Here is a 25,187-nt window from a genome sequence, read left to right on the forward strand (position 1 = left end):
GACATTTTCAATCAATATATGTTTGAAGACAAGGTCACGAGACGCGAGTTGCCCATATATATTTCATTTGCTGGTACAAGCATCACAAGACACTTATGTTACGGATGTTCGACAAACAGCTGTTACACACCACAAGTGAAATGCCCTATCAAATGTCAACACAAAACATAATACTTTTCATCAAAAGCTGTACTGATCGGCCGCGCGCTAACGACGGGAAGGCGAATGCGATGGCGATATATGTACTTTTTACCGATGCTAAACATCGGCCAGTCGCTAAACCCAGAGTGCGCTTACCTTCCCAACAGAGCTTGCCATCGCTTAGCTTTACATAATTGGTCCCTATCCCCTCTTTCATGTTAAACAATGTGCTTCAAAACGATCACAGTCCACGCTCTTCAACACCCACGCTCACTGGTGCTACCAATGACCATACCATTATTCACACTCCCTGACCCACGGAATCCTCTCAGTCTCATCCTCATCCAGTCCTTGGCTAGCTGCAGCCCCCCTCAGAACCCCCCTCCGCCGGACACGACCCGGCCGGCGACTCCTCTGCGCCGTCGGAGACCGGCCTCAGCACGAACACGGCGTCACTGAGCCAGTAGAAGGCCTGCTCCAGGTCCCCCTCGCAGAGGTACGGCAGCCGCGACCACCGCACCACCTGGCGGGCAAGAGAGAAAACAGGATGGTTCGGTGGAGAGATTCGCGACCAGTGGCCGCATTCACAAGGGTAGGGGTAAGAGTAACGGGTAACGGGTTATTTTTGTGGCCGTATTCACAATCGAAGTTTACCCCTGATGCTCGCCCGGCGCCACGCAGGCCAGGTGCCGTCTGCTTGCCGTGAATGCGGCCACAGACTGTCAAGTGTCAGATATTGTCAGAGAAATGCATAAGCATAGTTGCTGAGCGGTTTTAAAAAGATGAGAACTGGATCTCTGATATTTCAATGAAAAGCTAAAAAAATCGAATCGAGAGAATCGTTTATCAAATGCTGGAATAAGAATGAAAGCACGCACTGATTACATACAGCCGCAGTTGACTGGCCGCCTAGCCTCTGGTGCGAAGTAATAATTGCGGCAATCAAACCACTTCGATGGTCGCAGACTAAAACTAGCACAAATCCCACACAACCCACCCCACGTTCTACGCCCGTGGTCGAACCACCCTCGTCCAGCGCTCACCTCCAGTCCTGCCGGCCGGAACACGGAGTCTATGACGCCAGAGATCTGACCGGAGAAGGTGCTGCCATCTGGCGACATCTCCTCCACCGGGCGGTGGTTCCGGTTCTCGCCTATAGAGGGCAGGGCGAGCGACGCGAAACGTCAATCGTGGTGGGAAAATGCACCCATCCATCCAATCCTTGCATCCTATCCATCGCTACCAGGATCTATTTTAGGTCAATATTTCTTGGCTAGGCAGTAACAGGTTCAATAAAATTCACACGATGCTAAGGCCAATCGCGCTTTTCTAAAGAAAATACCTACATCAAATTTGCATGCCGACATGACGCTAGAACAACGCAACGTCACGGCACACCACCTCATCCAATGCACGACACCTTATGACCACTCGCCATTCCTTGAGCACAAGGCCTTTCACTTTAAACTCTCAGTCATATATTCCTCTCCCATAACTCCCCCATCCCTATGGAGCTGCCCGTCCCCTCTAACTCACCGTGTTCGACGTAGGGTGACAGTGGGAGTACGAGGGCCACCACCAGCAGGCCGTCCGGTCGGAGCACGTGGCGCATCTGCCGCAGCAGCGTCAGCGGACGGTCGCACCGGTCCAGCACGTTCAGACACGTGACGACGTCGTAGAGCGTCTCCGACTCGTGCCACGTGGCCACGTCCAGCACACTGCCAACGGGAGAGACGCGGTGGTTAGAGCACGAAGACGAGGTCGACTGACATCAATCGGCACATCATCAAACATACCAGGCGTGCTCACACGTCTGCTAACAACATAGCCAATCTATAAACCAATCAAGGTTCAACTGCATATTTTAAAGCAGAATTGTGAAATATTGCCGACAAATTTCCCCGAAATTAGCCTATTCATATATTGTTTTTCATTGAAAAGACACAAATCCGCCACGAAAGAGCCCACTAATAACGCCTCCTCCTCTGACGCTCTTAAAGTATGTCGTCACACTTCTAATATTAATTTACTCCCACTGCACAGTGGGGATTTTTCCGATCTAGCACGTATTTATTCGTAGAGGGCAAACCATAGGTAGAATTGTAGCCAGATTGTGCACATATGTTGGCTGGTGTGTCCTGGTGAGAATTTTACCTGTAAATGTGCATAATCAACATATTATAGGGGGTTCGATTGGACCCCCGCTCAGCCGTTTGGCCCCTGATCAAGCTAGAGCTTCGCGGAAAAGTCAAGCGTGCTGCCTATGACGAAATGAGGCCGAATATATCCAATTTCAAAGTCCAAGGTCATAAGCTGACTTTCCAAGTCAGTTTAATGACCCAACTTAAGTTGGGAAATCGAGACCTCTTGAAACTTCGCAAAGTTAGGGTGTTACGGGGTATTTTGGGGTGCTGATCACGAATTTCATGTTAGTTTTGATCGCAGACGATGTCTTTATGCATTTAGGCCAGGTCGGGTCAGGTCAGGTTAGATCAACTAGTAGGCGTCCTGCCGGCCATCCATAGAAGTGTCACCTACTACTGATAGCTTCGTAGCATGGAACGAAGGCACCAGAACTACTTCGTAAATATTCAAATGGCTGCTAAAATCGAAATCAGCACCAAAAACTACCCTAGAAACAAGTAAAACTCGAAAAAGTGAACCAAGGTCATCAAAAGGTCAATGACCTTGACTTGACCTTCACGTGACCTTGCCACCCACCATTATGCATGGCACCAACATCATTTCACATATTTGAACGTTTAAAACCACAAAAAGACTGGAAACCGCGGATAATGTGAGCTGGCATACGCCGAATCGCGATTCCGGCCAAACATGGTCTCGAGAAATATGCCTCAGGTCAAAGGTCAGTTGGGTCAGAGTCATGAAATTTTTAGGTTAGATGTAATATTGATGATCTCGAGGGCACCGAAAGTTAAGGCGCGATCGGCCGCTTTTTGCGCGAGTAATTTGCGGAAAACCATGGGGTTTTATCCGACCCCTTCCCCCTCCCCCTCCCCACAAGTGCGATGGTTAATAAGGTTACGGTATGTATAATTTACGCTTGTCATCCTATTCCTAATGAATGTGTCTCAGAAAATATGCATCCTATAAATCACGAAGTAAAATTATTCGCCTATGTCCGGAACCTACCTATATCGTGCTGTTTGCCCTAGCGCTCCTCGAGTGGGGTGTTAAGATACTCTAATGTGAATATTCCGTGTTCAGGCAAGTTTCGGCAGCCAAACTAGGCGTTGTCTTGTGCAGGAGAAAGTGGCGAATTCGATAGGATATATTTCGGAGTGGAAAAGTGTGGAGAACATTGTTGATTTCCTACATTTATTTAGAATACCATTCCTTCAATATGGTGTCTGTAAGGGTTTTTTGTAAAGGGCATTTTTGTGACCTTAGTAAGGTTGTGGCATACTTTCTGTTTGCCATTCCATTCCTAATAAAGGTGCCTTTCAGACGATATGCAACTTTAAGACCTCGCAAGATTAAAACCAACAGGACAGGACAATGACATTGAGCTATACTTTCGGGCCTTGCTGAGCCCATTGAGTAATCACGCATGAGTGTGAACTTCGGGCGCATTTTTCCTAGTTTTGCTGTAGACATACAGATAAAACAATGCCATATATGAAAAATTCAGACATTTCTTAGCCCCACTGACACAAAAAATAAACAAAAATCCAAAAAAGATTTTTTGAATTAATAGGCGCTAGATCGGAAAAATCCCCACTGTGCACTGTACCCCGGCAAATCCACCCCAGTCCACCCAGTGTCATCGTTCCCACCTGTATCCTTTGTCTCTGAGGATGTTCTGCATGGTGCCGGACACCTCAGTGGCGCTGACCCGATCAAAGTGACCGGCCATGACCTCTGTGACCCGGCCGTCTCCAGCGCCCAGGTCCAGCAGCCGGTCAGCGCGCCACGAGCTGGACACACCCAGCAGGCGCACAAACTGCTCCCGGGAGAACACGAACATGGAGCCGCGACGCAGCAGGCTGGGGGAGGTAGAGAACGTGAACATGGAACAGCCGCAGCATGCTGGGGGAGGTTAGAACACAGAGAACACGAACATGGAGCCGCGCCGCAGCAGGCTGGGAAAGGGAGGGTGGTGTAGGCGAGCGTATCGCAAAGATGAGATTTAAATGGAGCCGCGTCATCGGTTACACTCCTTGGTTGGGGTGAGTGTTAGATGAGGCATGAGAAATGAGGATGCACTACATACTGCACAAAGAACTATCAACTAACAGAGAGAAGGGGCTAAATATTAGGGCATGGAAGAGTACGAGACCATTTTTTTTTTTTTAACAAGCGCTGACAGCCCGTTCTTTCAACATCAATGCACCCGGTCAACCTTCAGTTCAACGCAAATCGCTCGCTCCCAGCTACTAGTTAATCAAGAGGAGTCCGGGGTCGTCCCCCGAAAGGTGCAATTGTAAATGTTCATGAATGGAAAGAAGCAAACCCTTCTACAGTTGCTCCCCTCTCACAAAAAAAACACGCCGGGATCTAACGCCGGTGAAGTTAATACTCTCACCTGGCAGCCCTAACACATACCACGACACCCGATACCTGTCCCACCGCGAATACAGCTCGGGACATGGGGAGAGTCCGCCTCGTCCCGTGTCGTACCGTCATTCATCGACAAGGAGGTCAATTAGTTAGGTATTGGCCGTGGCGGCCGTGGCGGCATCTCCTCCATAAATCGCCGGGCGCTGCTCCGTCCGGGGGAGCGGGCCCCACCCGCCGCTCGAGCCCAGCTCGCCGCTATCAGCACTCATTTCACCGGCGGCAATTAGCCAGTGCTAGACGGCGCTCCAAGCAGCGGGACACCGCCGCTAAGGGGAATTTTATACAGATTTAATGTCAGCCCGTCCGCGCTTTCAATATAGATTGGGCCATTTATCTGGAGGAGTTGGGTGGTAATGAATGCGATATCCGCTGGCGGTGGTCGCGCCGGTCGGCGGTTCGACCGGTGAGAACGTGTCTCACCAGTCAGCGGTCGGCTCGAGGGGGCGGACGGAGGAGGTCCCAGCCCGGCACCCGAGCCAGACACAAAGGGGTGGTGGTGGGTAATCCGAAACAAACCAGGTGACATCGTGACGTCTATTCCATCACTTGGAAGGAACCGTCGGACCTGGGTGTGAGCAACAATGGACGCGGACGCAGATGCTCGAAAACTGCGGTGTTTGTAGGCAGACGGCATTGACATTCGACAGTGTATTGGTGCTGGACGAATCCGTAAATTTGATTCCTGTCCTTACCAACGAAACAATTTTTTAAGATTGATAATAGCTGTAACAAACAAGATGTTGATCGTGTTGACGCCGAGATAATTTGTATTCTCCACTTTGCCCCCGGGCCGCGGTAAGATGGGAGTATTGACGACCCACTGTGTTCTACGGTAGACCCCGACCCACACAAAGGGCGGACATCACTGGTGTGTAGGTGTTCCAGGGACCGCCTGGAAGCTTCTGCACCTTATAAAACGTCCAGTCCACTTGAGCATCATGTTTCTCTTTGTCAGAATTATATTAATCATGTTCATGATACGTGCCTAATGACCATATCCAAAGCTCTGCAACTTCATTGTTCAAGTTCACGTGGCATGTAATGCACTGCAACTCATGCAGATTAGTTCAAAATGTCTTAAAGGGACTATCCCACCTTTACATAAGTTTGAGTTGAGATAGCCAAGTTTGCGGCGAGGTTCAGAAACCACTATCTATCTTGGTCGCAACCCCCGCAGCCTCGTGTTGTTGAAGAAATTCGTTCCCTTCATTTGAAAATGTTCCCTATATACAAGTCCCAATCTCTTAACCATTAACGGCAATCTGATGACGTCATTTGCCTTTTGAACGCCTGTCACGCTATCAAGTGAAGTATCACTTGATTTACGAATAAGCCAATCAGAGATACTTTTGCTATTGTATGAGCCGCGTCATATTTGAGAGCAAATATATTTGCTGCCAAATTTCCCTCCACATTGACATGAAGTAAATCCTTCATTACGTCACAGATCCGATCTAAATGACGTCACAATGAAATATAAAAGTCGCAATATCTCAAAAAGTATAAGAGGAAAACGCGTAAAAACTTGCAGAATTCGTCACTATATCATGAGAAACATTTCCGAATCCTAAACGGTACTTTTTAGAAGGTGGGATAGTCCCCTTAAACACGCTTGCAATAACATCATATCCGTTTGTATAAGCCATCCAACTATGTCCTCCGACGGCTCTAACCTCAAGTTCCGTGCTCCAGCCTCCAAGTGAGCCGAGCCGGGGGCTGTTCTGTGGGACGAATTAAAACAATGCTCCCAAACAGCCTGTCCAGCTGAGCTCGTGGTCAGCCGAGGCCCTCCAGGCACGTGCCGGCTACAAATGAGGGAGCAGGGTGGCCAGTTGGGACGCATCTGAAATATCAGCAGAGTATCCTCATAGCTGGGAAGCTTGATAATATTTATTACGAGGTTGCATTGGTCGGAAGACTACTTTTCAGTATGAATGTGCATCGGGAGGATACTTTGTTGTTTTGATATCTTGGAACCGAACGGGTTTGCCGATATATTGGACGTCGATATCGGATTCGCAAAGCAACAATGAATAATATTTATAAACGTTGTCGGCACATTCTTTCGCAGTTCGATGCTTCATCAGGAATAGGACAAGGGCTCCCGCAACTTTTGCAACTTTCAACATCAGCTCGCGCCTCAGCCCTTCCACTGTGAGGTGCCGGAGCGCCTGTATCCGCCGTCCTCGTCCTCCACAGCGGAGACACGCCACTGCACGAGACAGGCGTGCCCAGTCATTCACCGTGTCATCGGAACTATAGCCGTCCGACATCGCGGGAAATTGTAATTTGTCAAGTGGAAGTCAACACAAGCGGGAGTTCGTGTTTACGATCCAATATGAGCCGAACGAGTTTCGCGGAAATTTTCATCAGAAGTTTCAAAGTTTGAATTAAGCATCGCACAAGCCAAACCAGTGGAAGCGGCTAGTTGATTTGAAAATCAACAGGAAGGCTAATCAGAAAAAGCAAACATCCTTCCGAGTTTGTAATAGCAAACTTGCCGAAAGCCACAGATCTGCTAAAGTTCTCCCTCCAAATTATACTGCATTGCGTATCAATTTGGGAAAGCAACGCAACTAAGCTTGGATGAAACCCGCAATCACCGTGCAACTAGCTCATGAAAGCATTCATTGCTGTATGGTGTATGTATAATCAACTGGTTCACCTATTTATGGGGCCAACACAAACACAAACACCCCCAAACTCCACAAACGCCTGCAGCGCGGTTGTTCGCAGCAGCGCCGCTCTCGGCCCTGGCCCGCCTCCCCCCCCGCCCCCTCCGTCGGCTGTCGCCCCCTCTCTCGGACCTAATGGCGGCTGTCGGCTCCGATGGGCCGCCGTCGGCTCTGGCTGGCGCGCGCGAATCGTTATACAGTTAGGAATGCTAAACAGACGCAGAAAGAAAGGGTTGAACACACGCCGCGACGGCATCGGTCGATACCAAGCGGGCCGAGCAGAGGCGATCTCAGGAAAAAGTGTAGGGCGGGCAGATATCTGCTCTGAATCGGGACGACCATGTCGCCCATGAATGAATGAAAGACAGAACGGACAGTTTTACGAAGACATATGTGAAGAAAGCTTCGTTACCCACCCAACCTGTCCTCTCTGAGCGCGCCTCTGCCATTCAGTCAGGCCCCGACGCCGCAGAAATTAAATTGGGAGCTGCGGAAAATTGGAGAAAAAATATAGAAATGTTTGCTAAGGAGTGAATATGAGAGGCGTCTAGGAACCAAAGGAGCTTGAGTCGGCCGGGGAACGCCAGCAGAACGTGATCAGAAAGTCAACGGAAGAGAAGGAGGAAGGGGAGAGATAGGGAGAGAAAGAGGAAAAAGATGCTACTAAAATAGTGGTAGATGCTGATCCAGTAAAACGCCGACCGTGCAATTGATAGCCCATCGCAGAATAGCGGGGGAAGTACCTGTGCCATGTCGAACATGTCGGGATGCGACCGAGTGCCTGAGGCATTCGATCATAATAAAACGCAAGGCAAATTGTTCTATGAGAAAAAACACTTTTAAATGGCCTCCTTACAATGAAATACCGAAAGATGAAATAATGAAATAATTATTGATGATTTCGACCACAGGTCATTATCAAAATCAGCCAGACAGAACTTTTGTCAGACACAACGGGAAGCTCACAATATCGGCAGAAAAATTCACATTTTCAAACATTTCACGTGAACACATTGCATATAGAGCTCACCTAAAATGCTGCTACAACTAACGAATGAAGTATATGTTATTAGGTTAAGTCCTATAGCCAAGACAAAGTTTAAGAATATTCCCTATAATATCTCCCCCCCCCCCCACACACACACACACCCCATAATAAATGACAACAGTGATTTAACAATCCCACAATCATTTCTAGATACGTTTACAACAAGTATCAGTAGGTAGATGTGCCACATACTCGATATGCACGTCTATGAATAGGCACCTAAGCGATGACATGTACTTGACACAGTCTAAAATATGAACCAGGAAGAGACATTTCTATTTAGGATTGGTTTTCGCTCGCGAATGTACAGGGATTCCATTATCTTTCGATTCGGGTGATCTTTGGCTTTGTGTAAAATTTCCACTGACAAAGGGTGGTCAGGTAAGGTCTCACCAGTATGACATGCTCTAAAATGTTCACCCAAGGGGGTGTCCCTAGTCGCGTTCTTTGCATTGAGCACATGCTCATTGAAACGTAATCTTACTGGACGCTTACATTCCCCTATGTACTGTACACGCTCATCAGTTGAAGTTGAAGTGCATAGGTTGCAAGTGACGCAGTAAACCACCCCTGGTGTGGTACACTTGCCCTCGATTCCTGAACTGCATGCATTGCATCTACGCCTGCCAGACGGGCACTCAGGACGCGTCAGGTCAGATTTGATCAGAGTATGTCTTAGGGTGTTTTTACTAGTCCATGCCACTTTTACGTTGAGTTTCGATTGTCTGGCTATGTTATTTATCTTTGCACAGAGGGTCTCGTCGACATAAGGTAAGGAAAGGTAACCATCAACGTCACTTCGAGTTTGTCGCTGCCCCTGCTGCTGCTGCTGCTGCTGCTGCTGCTGCTGCTGCTGGTGGTGGTGGTGGTGGTGCTGCTGCTGTTGCTGTTGCTGCTGCTGCTCAGGCGGCGGTGGCGGCGGAAGCGGTGGAGACGGCTCCTGTGCCTGCTGCTGTAGCCGAGGACCTGGCTGCGCCGGTGACTGCTGCTGCTGCCGTGGCTGCTGCTGCTGCTGTGGTCGCCGCTGATCCTGTTGGGGCCGAGCGCGTCCAGAATTGCGCTGTTGTCGCATTATTTTAGTCCGTTGTCTTGACACTTCCCTTCTAATGCCTCTGATCATCTGGTTGGGATACCCATTCTGCTCGAACATTTTCTGAACTTTGTCACATGACCTTGACATTGCCTCTTCGGTTGATGAAAGCCTTAGCGCTCGTTTAAACTCGCTTCTAATGACAGCCTTCTTCGTTGTCATCGGCTGTGCCGATGAGTAATGAATGATGATTCCAGAGTGGCTGGGCTTGATGAAAAGCTCTGTCGATAGTTGTCCGTCCTTGTCAACCGATATGAGGGTATCCAGATACGGAATGAAACCGGAATCGAAAGAGTCCTCCATCGTGAACTTGATACTCGGATGGACGGAGTTCATGTAGTCGAGGAAGGCTCGCAGCTCCTGATGGGAATGAGTCCACACCCCGATAGTGTCATCTATGTACCTTGCATACAAGTCCGGTTTAAGTGTCGCGTTTCGGAGGGCAGACTGTTCTAGCTTGTGCATGAAGATGATCGCTACTGGTGGTGCTACTTTGCAGCCCATTGCTATCCCCAGCCGCTGTTTGTAGAAGGACTGGTCGAAGCGGAAGCAGTTGTTGTCCAGACAGTGGGACAACAGTCGGGCGATGTCGTTCGTTGATAGGCCGAAAAGATCGATGTCGTTTTCGTGTTCGTGAATGAGGTCTTTGACGGCTTCTACAGCTTCATCGATCGGGATGCTGCCATACAAGTTGACCACATCCATACTGAACACAATAGCGTTCCGAGGTAACTGATACTCCGTATATTGTGTTTTTAAGCGGTTCAAATAGTCCTCTGTATTTCTTAGATGGGCCGGTATTTTCACTAAGAGTTGGTTTAGTATCCGGTCTAAGAGCCATGCTGTCTTCTCCGTAGGACCGCCGCACGCTGACACGATTGGCCTCAGCGGTACCCCTTCTTTATGGTCCTTAGGTAGGCCATATAGGACTGGTGTCCGCGAGTGCGCCGGGGTGAGGTCCTTGAGAATGGATTCTGGCAGTTTGTCGCGACAAGTTTGACGAAACACTTGTTTAGTTTTCGCTTCTATTCTAGCGGTGGGGTTTTTGTCCAATGTTTCATAGTTTTGCGCATCTTGTAAAATCACTCGTGTTTTCTCTACATACTCTTCTTTGTCTAACACGACGAGGCCTTTACACTTATCACTGGGCTTAACAATCAAAGAATCTGATTGTTTCAAGGTTTTGAGTTCTTTACGCTCTTCTTCGGCCTGCAGAAGAACAAGTCACTGACCCTGACCCTGCGGAAGTCAACAGGAGAGTGACACGGAGCTGCTCTCGCCGCGCTCCACAAGCCCCCTCGGAGCCTGATTCAGCAGTAGCAGCCCCGCCAGCGGCTACCAACGAACCGAATCATTCCATAACCCCAGCAAACGATAGCCTTGCTGAGCCCCGAGTGGCAGCTCAACGAGATTCAGAACAAGTCTCATGCAGTATTCGAGTCAATTTCCCTGATGTAGTGAAGAGACAACCCCCTCGTAGTTCGACCGATGCGGAGACCCATCTCTTACAACTTAAGAAGAAAGTCATGAACGCGTACAAGCACCACACTCCGACCGATACAAACACGACCGAAGAAGAGCGTAAAGAACTCAAAACCTTGAAACAATCAGATTCTTTGATTGTTAAGCCCAGTGATAAGTGTAAAGGCCTCGTCGTGTTAGACAAAGAAGAGTATGTAGAGAAAACACGAGTGATTTTACAAGATGCGCAAAACTATGAAACATTGGACAAAAACCCCACCGCTAGAATAGAAGCGAAAACTAAACAAGTGTTTCGTCAAACTTGTCGCGACAAACTGCCAGAATCCATTCTCAAGGACCTCACCCCGGCGCACTCGCGGACACCAGTCCTATATGGCCTACCTAAGGACCATAAAGAAGGGGTACCGCTGAGGCCAATCGTGTCAGCGTGCGGCGGTCCTACGGAGAAGACAGCATGGCTCTTAGACCGGATACTAAACCAACTCTTAGTGAAAATACCGGCCCATCTAAGAAATACAGAGGACTATTTGAACCGCTTAAAAACACAATATACGGAGTATCAGTTACCTCGGAACGCTATTGTGTTCAGTATGGATGTGGTCAACTTGTATGGCAGCATCCCGATCGATGAAGCTGTAGAAGCCGTCAAAGACCTCATTCACGAACACGAAAACGACATCGATCTTTTCGGCCTATCAACGAACGACATCGCCCGACTGTTGTCCCACTGTCTGGACAACAACTGCTTCCGCTTCGACCAGTCCTTCTACAAACAGCGGCTGGGGATAGCAATGGGCTGCAAAGTAGCACCACCAGTAGCGATCATCTTCATGCACAAGCTAGAACAGTCTGCCCTCCGAAACGCGACACTTAAACCGGACTTGTATGCAAGGTACATAGATGACACTATCGGGGTGTGGACTCATTCCCATCAGGAGCTGCGAGCCTTCCTCGACTACATGAACTCCGTCCATCCGAGTATCAAGTTCACGATGGAGGACTCTTTCGATTCCGGTTTCATTCCGTATCTGGATACCCTCATATCGGTTGACAAGGACGGACAACTATCGACAGAGCTTTTCATCAAGCCCAGCCACTCTGGAATCATCATTCATTACTCATCGGCACAGCCGATGACAACGAAGAAGGCTGTCATTAGAAGCGAGTTTAAACGAGCGCTAAGGCTTTCATCAACCGAAGAGGCAATGTCAAGGTCATGTGACAAAGTTCAGAAAATGTTCGAGCAGAATGGGTATCCCAACCAGATGATCAGAGGCATTAGAAGGGAAGTGTCAAGACAACGGACTAAAATAATGCGACAACAGCGCAATTCTGGACGCGCTCGGCCCCAACAGGATCAGCGGCGACCACAGCAGCAGCAGCAGCCACGGCAGCAGCAGCAGTCACCGGCGCAGCCAGGTCCTCGGCTACAGCAGCAGGCACAGGAGCCGTCTCCACCGCTTCCGCCGCCACCGCCGCCTGAGCAGCAGCAGCAACAGCAACAGCAGCAGCAGCACCACCACCAGCAGCAGCAGCAGCAGCAGCAGCAGCAGCAGCAGCAGCAGCAGGGGCAGCGACAAACTCGAAGTGACGTTGATGGTTACCTTTCCTTACCTTATGTCGACGAGACCCTCTGTGCAAAGATAAATAACATAGCCAGACAATCGAAACTTAACGTAAAAGTGGCATGGACTAGTAAAAACACCCTAAGACATACTCTGATCAAATCTGACCTGACGCGTCCTGAGTGCCCGTCTGGCAGGCGTAGATGCAATGCATGCAGTTCAGGAATCGAGGGCAAGTGTACCACACCAGGGGTGGTTTACTGCGTCACTTGCAACCTATGCACTTCAACTTCAACTGATGAGCGTGTACAGTACAGTATATCTAAAAAGTATGTCCCCTGGTTTGGCTCTCCCACAGGAGGCGAATCGGTAACTTGGCTGAATCCCAGTTGCGGCACCCGGCCGCCAGGGTCGCTGCCGCGCGAGCGGCCTTGACCGCTCGCATGTCATTGGCAGTTCGGTCCCTCCCCATCTATACCGAGGTGGGGAGGGGAGAAGAGGGGAAGAGAGGGGAGGGAGCGGCTTTCGCTCGGCACTTGGCGATACCTGGCTGACCCCGCGCTCCCTCGCTGACCTTTGTCCTGCCCTCAGGCGAAAATTGACTTCCTGGCCTGTAGCGGCCCAGCGGAAAACCGAGCTCGCGGGGCGCGACTCCATTGGCCCAATCTTATAAATGGAATGCTGTCGTATTCACGGCATTAGATAATATTAATAGTGATACCAGCAGTGGATGTGGTAAAATACAGTCCAAAATAAACGAAAGCACACGATTCGTGCATAATGCGCCCTCCCATTCAAATAAGCCCGCCCACTTCGATAGATGGTGTAGTTTCTTAGGGCGTAAAAGATGCAAAACACTACCGATTTTTTTTTAGCTCGGCCACTGGGACCGACAATATACAATTGACTGAAATGCATGAAAACCATTTTGCATTTAGGTAATAGCCGTTTTCTGCACCCAAACTTTAGCCAGTGACACCCTGTCCATTCTAAAGCGTTTATAAGATTGGTCCCAGCACCCGATTTTATATGAGGAAGTCGTTTAAAAAGCATCTTATTTCTAACGAATTTATTATTATGGCCACTTTTACAGGACGTCTATAGAGCTTTGACTTTCACATTTCTTCCTCGTTCAGGAGAAACGTTTTAACCCTCACCGGACCTTCAGGTTTTCTGAATACCGAGGGGACGTTGGGGGTTGGAAGTGAGGAAACAACCCCCTTCGCCGATTCGCCCCTAATTGAGCTAGAGCCTCACGAAAGAAACGATCGTGTGCGTCGTTACGAAATGCAGCGATAAACGATTGGTCTCCGATTTAAGGACCAGGGTCAGCCGATGACTTCGGAGGTCAGGTCAAGTGGCCCAAGGCACAGGTTCGGTTTTTGGTAAATAACTTCGCTAAAAATGATCGCAGATCCGCGATTTTAGCAGCATCGTGTTTGTCTAGCTCAGGCGTGTCGAATGGTATGCTTTTTCTTCGGGTGAGATCAACTTAACCCTCGCCCGTATAGGGGGGGGGGGGGGGTCGAACGGACCCTCTCCCTCGGTTTTTCGCGAATAACTCGCGTAAAAAGCGGCCGATCGCGACGAAACTTTCAGTACCCTCGCGTTAATCAATTTTACACCCACCCTGAAATTGTCATGACCCTGACCTTAATGACCTTTGACCTGCGACCTACTTTTCGAGGCCATGTTTGGCCGGAATCGCGATTCGGCGTATGTCGGCTCGCATTAGCGGCGCGTTTGAAGTCTTTTCGTGGTTTTAAGCGTTTAAACATGGGATATGATCTTGCTTCCATGCATTAGGGTGGGTGTCAAGATCACCGGAAAGTCAGGTCAGGTCAATGACCTTTGATGACCTCGGTTCAATTTTTCGAGTTTTACATGTTTCTAGGTCAGTTTTAGGAGCTGAATTCGAATTTAGCAGCCATATGAACATTTACGAAGTAGTTTTGGTGCCCTCGTAACATGTTGCGAAGCTGTCAGAGGCGGCTGCCACCTACTACGAATACCCTTACTGGTTGACCTGACCTGACCTGACCCGACCTGGCCTAAATGCATGAAGACATCATCTGTGATCAAAACTAACATGATATTCGTGATCAGCACCCCGAAAACCCCATAGCAGCCACGCTTTACGACTTTCTAACAGGTCCCGATTTCCCCGACTTTTGGGTCATTGACCTGACCTGGAAAGTTAACCGATGACCTAGGACCTTAAAATTGGGTATCATCGACTTCCTCTCGTCACGGCCAACACGCTCGTTTTTTCCGCGAAGCTCTAGCTCAATCAGGGGCGAAACGGCAAGGGGGGGGTCCAACGGACCCTTATACGTTTGATGCTGGAAAAACACCAATACGGGCGAGAGTTAAGGTGTTAACCTCGGGTCAAGGTCAGGTCACAGCCCGTCAGGTCACGAAGCTGGTCAAAGGAGGTCATATTGCACTTCGGCAGGTCTTTTCATGTCCATTAGTGGCTTTATCGACTCGGTAGCTTTAGTTGATCGGGAGTTATTGACGAAAAACTGATAGCCTTAGTTACGTGATAAATGACGTCACGCAAGATCAACAAAGCAAAATTGAAGCATCAGACCTTGCAAGGAGCCCATGAAATCACGATTCCGTGTGCTTGAGAATTTGAGATAGTTGTATATCATTTCCGGACCAAACTAGCAATTTCCATATTCCCCTGACTTTTAATGGTGAGAGACTGACCTGATCTCAGGCGACCCTTCAGAAAATCCTAGATATACATTTATACAAGTTGTGAGACCTCTCGATCATACTATAAGATCCTGTAAGTTTCATCTCCCTATGAAAGCTCTGCACTGAGGGTGTTGCGAAGTTGGAACATTTTAGCACAGTCCTAAAATGTTCATTTTAGGACAGTGTAAGACAGTTTCACACAGTTCATTTTAAGACTGCTCATTTATGACGTCATAGATCAGTGACCTGACTTGACTTAAAAATGCGGTTGGCGTAAAAAAATCCGACTTATCAAATCCCGACTAAAAAAAAAACGACTTATAATCCGGTTAATCAAATCCCGACCATGTTTTTACCTGGCCATTAATGTTCTAGCCTTACAGGTGATTGTTTGAACGCGGAAGATGCTGAATCTTGGTTAACCCCATACTTATCGTATGATAAAGAACGTCAGTGTTAGAAAGTTAATTAACAATTTTATTTAGGATAGTTTAATTCAAGTGGGTATAATCCGACTTGACAATTTACTAGGAGGGTTTTGCAGCGCTATTAGTTCGGCATTTAATTATAAATCATTGCTAATTTCGATCCGGATATCGTTATTCAATGCTGGCATTTGCGTCCACAGAAAAGTTGTTTATAGTCATGAAGGCTTGCATTGACCCATACTTTCCATTTTTCAGCACCATTATTCGCCTTAGTTGACCAGATGTTTTTCTTCAGCTCTCCCCTGAATCCTTTGGCTTAGACCTGGCGTATCACCCGTGCATCGCAAGACGCACCTACCACACACAAGTTCATGATCCCCACGAACCCACATCAGCGTCCGTTCGCTTGGTGTGTGACCCCTTGACCTTTGGCCGCGACAACTGCCAGCTTGCTGGAGCACCCCTCCCTACACGCGCTGCCCCGCCCGCTCCCCTCCCCCCCCCCCGGGTCGTGTCACGAAGGTTCGGGCTTACGCTACTACCGGCCGCTGCGCAGCTGTCACCTAGCGCTTGGGAATGTGTGGTCTGGTGCGGATTCAGCCAACTACCGGCTCGCGACACCAGCGCCACGTAGTGGCGACGGTACATTCTTTTTAGACACACTGTACATAGGGGAATGTAAGCGTCCAGTAAGATTACGTTTCAATGAGCATGTGCTCAATGCAAAGAACGCGACTAGGGACACCCCCTTGGGTGAACATTTTAGAGCATGTCATACTGGTGAGACCTTACCTGACCACCCTTTGTCAGTGGAAATTTTACACAAAGCCAAAGATCACCCGAATCGAAAGATAATGGAATCCCTGTACATTCGCGAGCGAAAACCAATCCTAAATAGAAATGTCTCTTCCTGGTTCATATTTTAGACTGTGTCAAGCAGGGCTGCGGAGTCGATGGATTTTCGGCGACTCCGACTCCGACTCCCACTCCGGCTTTCAAAAACCAGCTCCGACTCCGACTCCGACTCCGGGCAGAATTGTCGACTCCGACCGACTCCAACTCCCGACTCCGACTCCGCAGACCTAGCAGGGCTGCGGAGTCGACAGATTTTCGGTGACTCCGACTCCGACTCCGGCTCGGGTTTCTAAAATCGACTCCGACTCCGACTCCGACTCCGGTCACAACTGTCGACTCCGACCGACTCCGACTCCGACTCCGACTCCGACTCCGCAGCCCTGGTGTCAAGTACATGTCATCGCTTAGGTGCCTATTCATAGACGTGCATATCGAGTATGTGGCACATCTACCTACTGATACTTGTTGTAAACGTATCTAGAAATGATTGTGGGATTGTTAAATCACTGTTGTCATTTATTCTGGGGTGTGTGTGTGTGTGGGGGGGGGAGATATTATAGGGAATATTCTTAAACTTTGTCTTGGCTATAGGACTTAACCTAATAACATATACTTCATTCGTTAGTTGTAGCAGCATTTTAGGTGAGCTCTATATGCAATGTGTCCACGTGAAATGTTTGAAAATGTGAATTTTTCTGCCGATATTGTGAGCTTCCCGTTGTGTCTGACAAAAGTTCTGTCTGGCTTATTTTGATAATGACCTGTGGTCGAAATCATCAATAATTATTTCATTATTTCATCTTTCGGTATTTCATTGTAAGGAGGCCATTTAAAAGTGTTTTTTCTCATAGAACTTATACCTATGCCTTACATACAGCAAGTGCTTCAACAAGCAAGGCAAATTTGTGAAAATTAGGGAAGCCAATGCATTTTTTACATGGACGCTTTCGTTACTATTGGGGGCATATCTCACGTTCTTCCGGCAGCTCCCTTCCTGAGTATCCCTCATAACCCGAGTGCTGGGTTCGTTGTTGACGCTGCCCGGACGCCAGAGAAATTTTCCGGTGCTTTAGCCGCTGATGAACGATGGATCTTGTTCTCGGCTCCATGCTGGTTCGCTGAGAAATGCATATTCACAAAGCGCTTCATACATGTTGATCTGCATAAAAATGCGTGTTGTGCTCAGCGCAATGGTGTGAACATCCCACTGGAATGTTACGTCAGTGACGTGGAAACGAGCTCCCGTATGTGGCGTAGTTTAATCTTGTCCAAATAAGAAACTGCATTTTAATTCTAAATAGTTAGAAAAAGACAAAGTCAGATGACACACGATACAGGGTTAAAAACAGCTAATCCAGACCAGAACACATGAAAACGATTCTCGGAAGGTAAATGTTGGACAAGAACAATATATCCCGCTGTCAATTCCATTACGCGTTCACTGTTATCAGTTATGAAATGTCACAAAACCCCACCAACACCAGCGCTCATAGCCCTTCCTCAGATCTCATTCTCCCTATTCACCAAAACAAACACACAAGCTCACCCCATCCTCGGCTCGGCCACAGTCCGGCCACGAGCTGACCGTCCGACTCCGGTGCTCGCGCGCCCGCCCCTCGCCGGCTCGTCCCGGCCGGCGGGGGGCGGCCAAGACGTATCGGTCGACGGCACGCGGCCGCCGCGCGCCGCGGGACGCCTCTTACGCCGTATTAAGCAAAAATGGCCGCATGTATAATTTGTTCATTTGCGATCGGTTCCCACCGGCGTGGGGGATGATAATTCTCGGCCGGGCGATGAATCACGGGCTGGGCCGTTCGGGCGAGACGACGCTAATTATCAAATGGAGGAGCGGACTGGCACTGGTGAAGGGCATGGAAGGCACCGACGGGGAGACGGAGAAACAGTCAGGAGATGGGGCAACGGAAGTGCGGGAGACGGGCATGGGAGATACTCGTGACGGGAGACAGGACAATGAGGTACTGGCAAACACACAAAAGCAAGGAACAACGGTGTGCAAAGCGGACACATTCAGACGGAGGATCAGTCAAGCATTATCGTTCCATTCATTGGTAGTCACTCTGTATCGTCCTTTGGGGATGAATTATATTTCCTTCCACTTCAACAAAATATCTTGCAGGGCATGAAATAAAAAACGAATACTGGGCAAAAGGCACAAAATTGGCTGAAGAGCCACGAGGTAAGTTATATCGGGAAGGCAAGTTCCAATATGGTATTGTCGACGACAGAAGCCATCCAACTACAATTATATTGGTACGGTAAACGGTTGACGCAGTACTACGCCAAAGAAACGACACAATCGCAGAAGCATGACGTCAAAACGCTAGCAATCTTGCATGTAATGTCCCACTAATCCTGCTTTAACTTAAACTTTTTGTCACCAATCAACCCTGGACTTGTCGGCGAACCGCCCATGATTGGGGTATAGTTAGCATCCCGGCTGCGGCCTGCCGACTCCGGCCGATCGTCCGTCTCCCAGACGGGCCCCGCTCGTGCCGCCGCGGGCCCACTCGCCACCTCAGCCGCACCTCTTTCTCTCCGTCGGGCGTCTCCGCCGGCGGCAGCGCCGCCTCAAGCGTATTGATTATTCAGGGCGCCCGCTCCCGGCTAAAAAAAATCTATTGAGAGCGCTCTCTCGACTGATTCCGGCGCAAATCTGGGTGTCTGCTCGGCGCGCGCCCGGAGGCGTCCAGACGCGCTGCCGATGGGTGAGGGGGAGGGGGCGGGGCCGGGGGAGGGCGCGGGAGGAGTCGGCAGATCCGACGGCCGTCACAGCCACCGCCCCCGGGCGCACAAAATCAGCCGTGCAACGAGTAATTCACGGCATTCGGTTGTTTTACTGCCTGCAGACTAGGATGCTGTCGCTCCTCATGATCCACTTCACGGAAGAAGAAAGAACGAGACGCGACGCTGCGTGAGAGGAAGCTGGCCTAATGGAGACTCAAGACAACCGAAAAGACTAACACTGAAATGGAGGGCGAAATAGAAATAGATTGTTGTGGCGGTTAATGCTCACTGCAAGCCAAAGGAGCCGAGTACTTCACTTCTGTTTCAATCCTACCAATCACAAATCCTCCCCTTCAGATCGTCTATCTTCCTTCATTAGCCCTGCAAACGCTATTTCACTCGCGCAACTACACCGTTGGACTCCTATTGGGCTCGGAAGCTATTGGCGTCGCGTTTCTAATAGGCACCGCAGCGCGGCCGGGGACATTCTAAATTCATTACGGTCGGCTGGTTTCGTGACTGGGGGGTGCTAATATGTTTGTTCTGCGCACAGTGGAATCGATGCGCGATTCCACTGTGGCCGGGGGCCACTCGGTGTGGGACAAGGGTAGCGCCGGACCCTCCTCAATAAAACTCGTTAGGTGACAGTGTACGTTCACAGATAGTCGGTGACGGCAAAGATGAGACTGAAGCTTATCACAGCCAAGACCAGTACCTAACAGCGAAGTTCTTACGTAAAATAAGACACGGGCAATACCTATGCACCACAGCTAGTAATAGCTACCAAGTAAGAATCAACAAAATTACTTAGAAAACGCCAGAGCTTCATGGTCTGCATACTGCTAACGCTTTCGGAATCGGATTTCACTGTAGCGTTTGTCAGTGCTGTTCGGTGCTAGCCTACAGTCCTCTCATTTCAGGTCAGGGTTATCGTTCACAATGATCCGACCCAGAGTCGACTTTGAAAAGCGAGCGTGCTGCAATGCTCGCAAAACTCATCCAACATGCCCAGAAACAAAAACCCCCATCGTGTCCCAAAGAGGTCGGCTGGAACATTCCGTGACCATAACATCTTATATCCGTGACCACTGACCAGTTTGACCGAGACCACAAATATAAAACGATTCAAAGCCGGCGTAAGTGGACAAAGACTAACCCCACCCATCAGTACTCACCCGTTCACTGAAGTTTGGGTCATAAAGAGCGTGAGGATCGATTTGACCAGCGTGTGCCATAGCTGTGTGAAGAGCCAGTCGGACTTCTCGTGACATTGCGCCAGAAACTCCTCCGTTTGGGAGTCAGCCGACAGCGGCAGGAACAGTGCAGAGTGCTCTGGGTTCACCTGAGTCATGTCTACTCGGTACCACTGAAAGACAAGGAGGGGTCCGATGGGGTTAAAGGTTACTGCCAGTGTGTCCTGCTCGTCGTGCTCATTTACAGGCTACCTCTGAAAGCAGTGAAGGGTCGGACAAGGTTGGATGCCACAGCTGTAAACTGTGGCAGTGTTAAATGACAAGAACTACCCAAAGTAGCATTGACAATTTGTTCATTGTTGACACACTAATCCAATTATCCAAAGTAGCATTATTTATTTGACACTGCGACTCCTAATGCAACCTGTGTAGTGATCTATTTGAAGCTCTTAGAAGAACTAAACTCACCTGGCTTTTATCAAATGTCTTCAGCTCCTCATCCCTTTTGATTCTATCATAAAGAGCTCTGCTGAGAGTACTTCTTAGGTAGACTCTTTCTCCAGAGGCCATCCTGAAACTGAACAAATGTTATTATGTTGGGCTAAATTAGTGTTATCGTTTATCAGATGGTGTAGTTATTTGTCTTGTAGAGAGTAAGCATTTTAACAGAAAGGTACAGAGTTTTAAGGAATAGGTACCGTAAAGTGGGGCTATTTGAGACAGTGGGGCTATTTGAGACAGTATTTAAAATCGCCATAAAATGAGGATCGTTTGATTTTTGTGTGATAGTTTTGCACAGGGAGGTGTGGAATTGAGCAGTAAATCACCTGAGCAAAAAATTAAGCATGAATCTTAGGTGGTTTTTATTTTATAGCAATTTAAAATACTGTCTCAAATAGCCCCACTGTCTCAAATAGCCCCACTGTCTCAAATAGCCCCACTTTACGGCAGTTAAAGTCTATGAGTATTAAGCTAGAGTGAGTAAGCCTATGTAGAAAATTGTAAACATGTTTTATGTAAATCAGGACCGTAGAACTGCAAGTCTTAATGTCATATCATATATTGCAACAACCACATGTCCCCTTACTTGGACATTAGTGAGCTAAAGACATCAGTAATCTGTACGATGTTGACCTACATATTTATCAAGGAATACTTTGCAGCAGAAAAGGTGAAGGTGGTAACTGGTAGGTCAATGGTGATGAAGCTCTGGAATTGATCCAGACAATATAGTTAATATTGGCACATGGTTGAAAAAATGGTAACACTTAAAATGGTAAAAATGGTTAAAATGCTTGATATCAGAAAAATATCAATTCAAAGTTAGGTACCTACTGAAATCAACCAGCTAAGCTCCGAAAATCTGAGGATTCATACATCAATTTTAGACTGCTTAAGTGAAACAAAAGTTATCCAAACCAGGCCCATGTCACTCCACTTTTGATGACATCATATGGGGGCCTCAGGACAATAATGGCGCGGCGCGCCACAATCGCTTCAAAGCTACTTGCCAACAGTTGTCATTTTTGAAAATATTATTTTGAAATAAAGTTCCAAGTAATAAAAATATTGTAATTAAGTTGTTGGATAAATCGATACCATATCTAAAAACTTACTGAAAAATGATTTATTCATAGTAAAAATATAAGTTTGATGCGTTTTTACGTTGCTTTCCTGCAACTGCAGAGGGTTTTTAAATCGTCTATATCTTCAAAACCGGCCATTTCTTAGCATATTGCTGCTCTTTTTTATCGCTAGAAAATTAGTTGGACTTTCCAAAAACATCAATGGTTGAGCGATATGTCTAAAGTGTCACCAACAATCTTCAAATGAAGTTAGTCATTTTTACGTTGTAAAGGAATGGAGTACCCCTTTCGAGCATCAGGGGTCACGTCACTCAGGATCTGTCTCTGATTGGTCGGCAGGGGAGTGACTGTACCTTCTATAGATGGCCTTGATCCAAACAAACTTATAAAAACATCACTTCATTAAATCATCTGGAGTCATCCACATGCCTGGGTTACATTAGTAGGCCCTCTCATTGATTAGCATTATTTTGCCAATAAAACACCATTTGACAACACCAATTATTAGAAAGTACCTATTTCAATGTGATAAGCCTTCAATTCAAACAATGTCTTGCCACTGAGCACCATACCGCAAGGTGTGGCAGCAGTTAACAAGGCACACTAGCTAGGGTGGCAGATCCGCAGTCTGCACCAGCCTACACCAACCTGAACCAGACTGAGACCCAAGGCCGACTGATTTGCTGAGACCCGTACGACCCGTACCACCCCTCAGTATTCACCAAACAAGATCAATCAGCAAAATTATGAGCACAAATGCCAACCTGCCAACCTGCTAAAATAGCAAATCACGATTCATATATTAATGATATGAATTTGCAAAAAGTGCAAAACTGTAAACTTATCTAATTGCAAAAGCAGACTGAGACTGGCGGAATGTAAACACCAGAATTGTCGCAAATGCGGCATAACCGTCTTGAGATTTAGACCACCATCAGCTGATAAAATCCCGGTCAGGGGGCTGTTCACGGACCCTGTGTGCGGTCGGACCGCACACAGCCTCCAAGCTCCGCCCACTGCGTCCCTACGTCAGCCTTGCGTCACCGCACACAGCGACCGCTGTGGCCGGTCGGGACTGGCCACAGCGGACCGTCCACCGCACGCAGCCGTGACGTCAGAGCCGCCTACCCATCCCCTACCCCCACGCCTGCTGGACGTACCGCACACATCGCACGCAGCAGTGTGCGGTGCCCGTGAACACCCCTCTGTATGGTCCTGCCATCTCTTGTCCAATTTAGGAACTAACCGGTATTTCTACCCTATTTGATCTATTGAAAGCCGTCAATGTTTTTATCATGCTAACAAAATAAAATGTTACAAAAAATCCACCAGCATTTGTGTATATCACCATAGACCATAAAAACACCTTGCCAATGCTTCTGTCTTGATTACCGTCTGCTTCCGAGTTCCGATTCAAGTCTCTTGACTTCCGGTTGACATCTGGAAGGGGTCGGGTTATTTGCCTCGGGCAAGGCCATATATACTTTGCTATATACCGCCTCGGGGCTCGGTTGCACCAGGTTGCGCCTTGCTGCTGCGGGCTGTGTGTTTTGGAGTTTCGTAGGAGGAGAATAAGCCCTACCGAACAAATGAAGGCAACTGGATCAGTGCAGGTCAGTGCCGCCACATTCACGTCCATCACCAACTTGCAGCCATCGGCACCGTCGCTTAGGGGTGCCGGGTAGGGGTTGGAGACTGGAGTGGAGCCAGTGGAGGGAATGGGATCCTATGTCCAGTCTGTCTTAAAAGTAGGTACCGCGCAAAGTGACGGTGGATCCATCGAGCCTGACTAAGCAAGGGCCTGCTAAATTTGAGTCACCGAAGCAATTGACATCCTTGTCCATTCCCTAGGTCAATTGGTCGGTGACTTTTAAATTAAAACAGGCCCTTTCTCGGTCAGGCTTGATGGATCCACCGTCACTTTGCGCGGTACTTTTAAGACAGACTGTCCATGACAGTTTATCCCAATTTAAAACAGGTATGCTCTCAGCCCGGCTAGATCCGCTTCTAGTGGTCATCACCTGCATTGGTATGTACCTACATGCTGTACCTACTGAACTTATTTATCGATTGGAAAATGAAACGTTCGGTGCCGAGACATTGCCTTATAAATTTCATCGTCCCACCATTGCACCCATCGACACGGGGCAGATCGGCCAGATGAATGGTGATTCAACTCTCGGTGCTCGGATAGTCGGCCTATTTCTGGGCGCACCGTGCCGTTGAACATACCCAGTTGCTTTGCGCCTGGACTTGTCTCTGTATACAGGCTTGGGTTGGAGCGTTTGACCAGCGTTCCCCTTGGTGATCCGGGTCAGGTCAGGCCGAGGTCAGGTCAGGGATCACCGAATACCATTGTTATTTGTTCAGATCTAGGATCTATTTGTTCAGATCGAGTGCGTTGTGTGCGGAGCAGTGCATTTCTCTCTGGGCCTACCTATGAACACCTTTTTTGTTTTGCTTCGAGCCACTAGTGGCTGTTTTGAACATCAGTAACAAAACAATATGATGTTTCATATTATGCTTTAGGTACGCATGGCGCAAGATGCCATGAATGTTATGAGCGAACGATCGGATCGTCAATTCTAATGCCGGCAGCAGAGAGTGTTGCCGCCGTCCCCGTCCCTAGCGCAACTTCCCTAAACGTTCGGCTCGGACTTCGGAGCTCCGAAGGGTAGCGCATCCGGTCCCGTAGCTCAGTCTGTAGAGCGTTGGACTCTGCGTGGTGATAGCACGCGTTCCCGGTTACAACAGTCTGGGTTCGAAGCGCGACGGGCGCTTGACGTTCACGAGCCTCCTGACAGGCATGGTTGCGGTTGGTGGCAGGCCGTAGCCAGCGGAAGTCAGTGAGGGGGCCGGCCGTGCGTGGCTATATGCGCACGTTAAATTTTGGACTCCAAATTCTGCCGTAGAACCGGAGTTGCGCGATCGGAGGGTAGAGGACAGGATCGGACTAAACTTATTAAAAAAGATCCTCTCTCCGCGGCGATCCGCGGTCATTCTATGGGCCCTGTCCGAGGCCAAGTTGCGACGTGGCTGGTAAGGTCAGCCGGGCCAGGTCAGGTCAGCGGTCACTGCAAGGACTGCCTGCG

The 25,187-nt window shown here is 48.6% G+C and overlaps 1 protein-coding gene across 3 annotated transcripts; it reads right to left on the reverse strand.

The window, feature by feature from the left end:
• Window positions 1–17: 17 nt before the first annotated feature.
• LOC122385784 (protein-L-histidine N-pros-methyltransferase-like) lies at window positions 18–22,903 on the reverse strand. Of its 3 annotated transcripts, none has more exons than XM_043374284.1 (7): window positions 22,868–22,903; window positions 20,978–21,086; window positions 20,492–20,682; window positions 3,939–4,148; window positions 1,678–1,859; window positions 1,185–1,294; window positions 18–664 (listed from the first exon to the last, which is right to left on the reverse strand). In XM_043374284.1, the coding sequence occupies exons 2-7, from the start codon at window positions 21,077–21,079 to the stop codon at window positions 497–499; spliced, it is 963 nt and encodes a 320-aa protein (XP_043230219.1). In that variant the 5' UTR covers window positions 21,080–21,086; window positions 22,868–22,903; the 3' UTR covers window positions 18–496. The 3 variants fall into 3 exon arrangements, with proteins under 3 accessions (XP_043230219.1, XP_043230221.1, XP_043230220.1); XM_043374286.1 differs by lacking the exon at window positions 22,868–22,903 and adding an exon at window positions 22,449–22,456 and having other exon boundaries at window positions 20,978–21,080; XM_043374285.1 differs by lacking the exon at window positions 22,868–22,903 and adding an exon at window positions 21,887–21,912.
• Window positions 22,904–25,187: the final 2,284 nt, after the last annotated feature.

Source organism: Amphibalanus amphitrite, unplaced genomic scaffold (genome assembly GCF_019059575.1).
Source record: "Amphibalanus amphitrite isolate SeventyFive unplaced genomic scaffold, NRLGWU_Aamphi_draft 000230F_arrow, whole genome shotgun sequence".
NCBI lineage: Eukaryota > Metazoa > Arthropoda > Thecostraca > Balanomorpha > Balanidae > Amphibalanus > Amphibalanus amphitrite.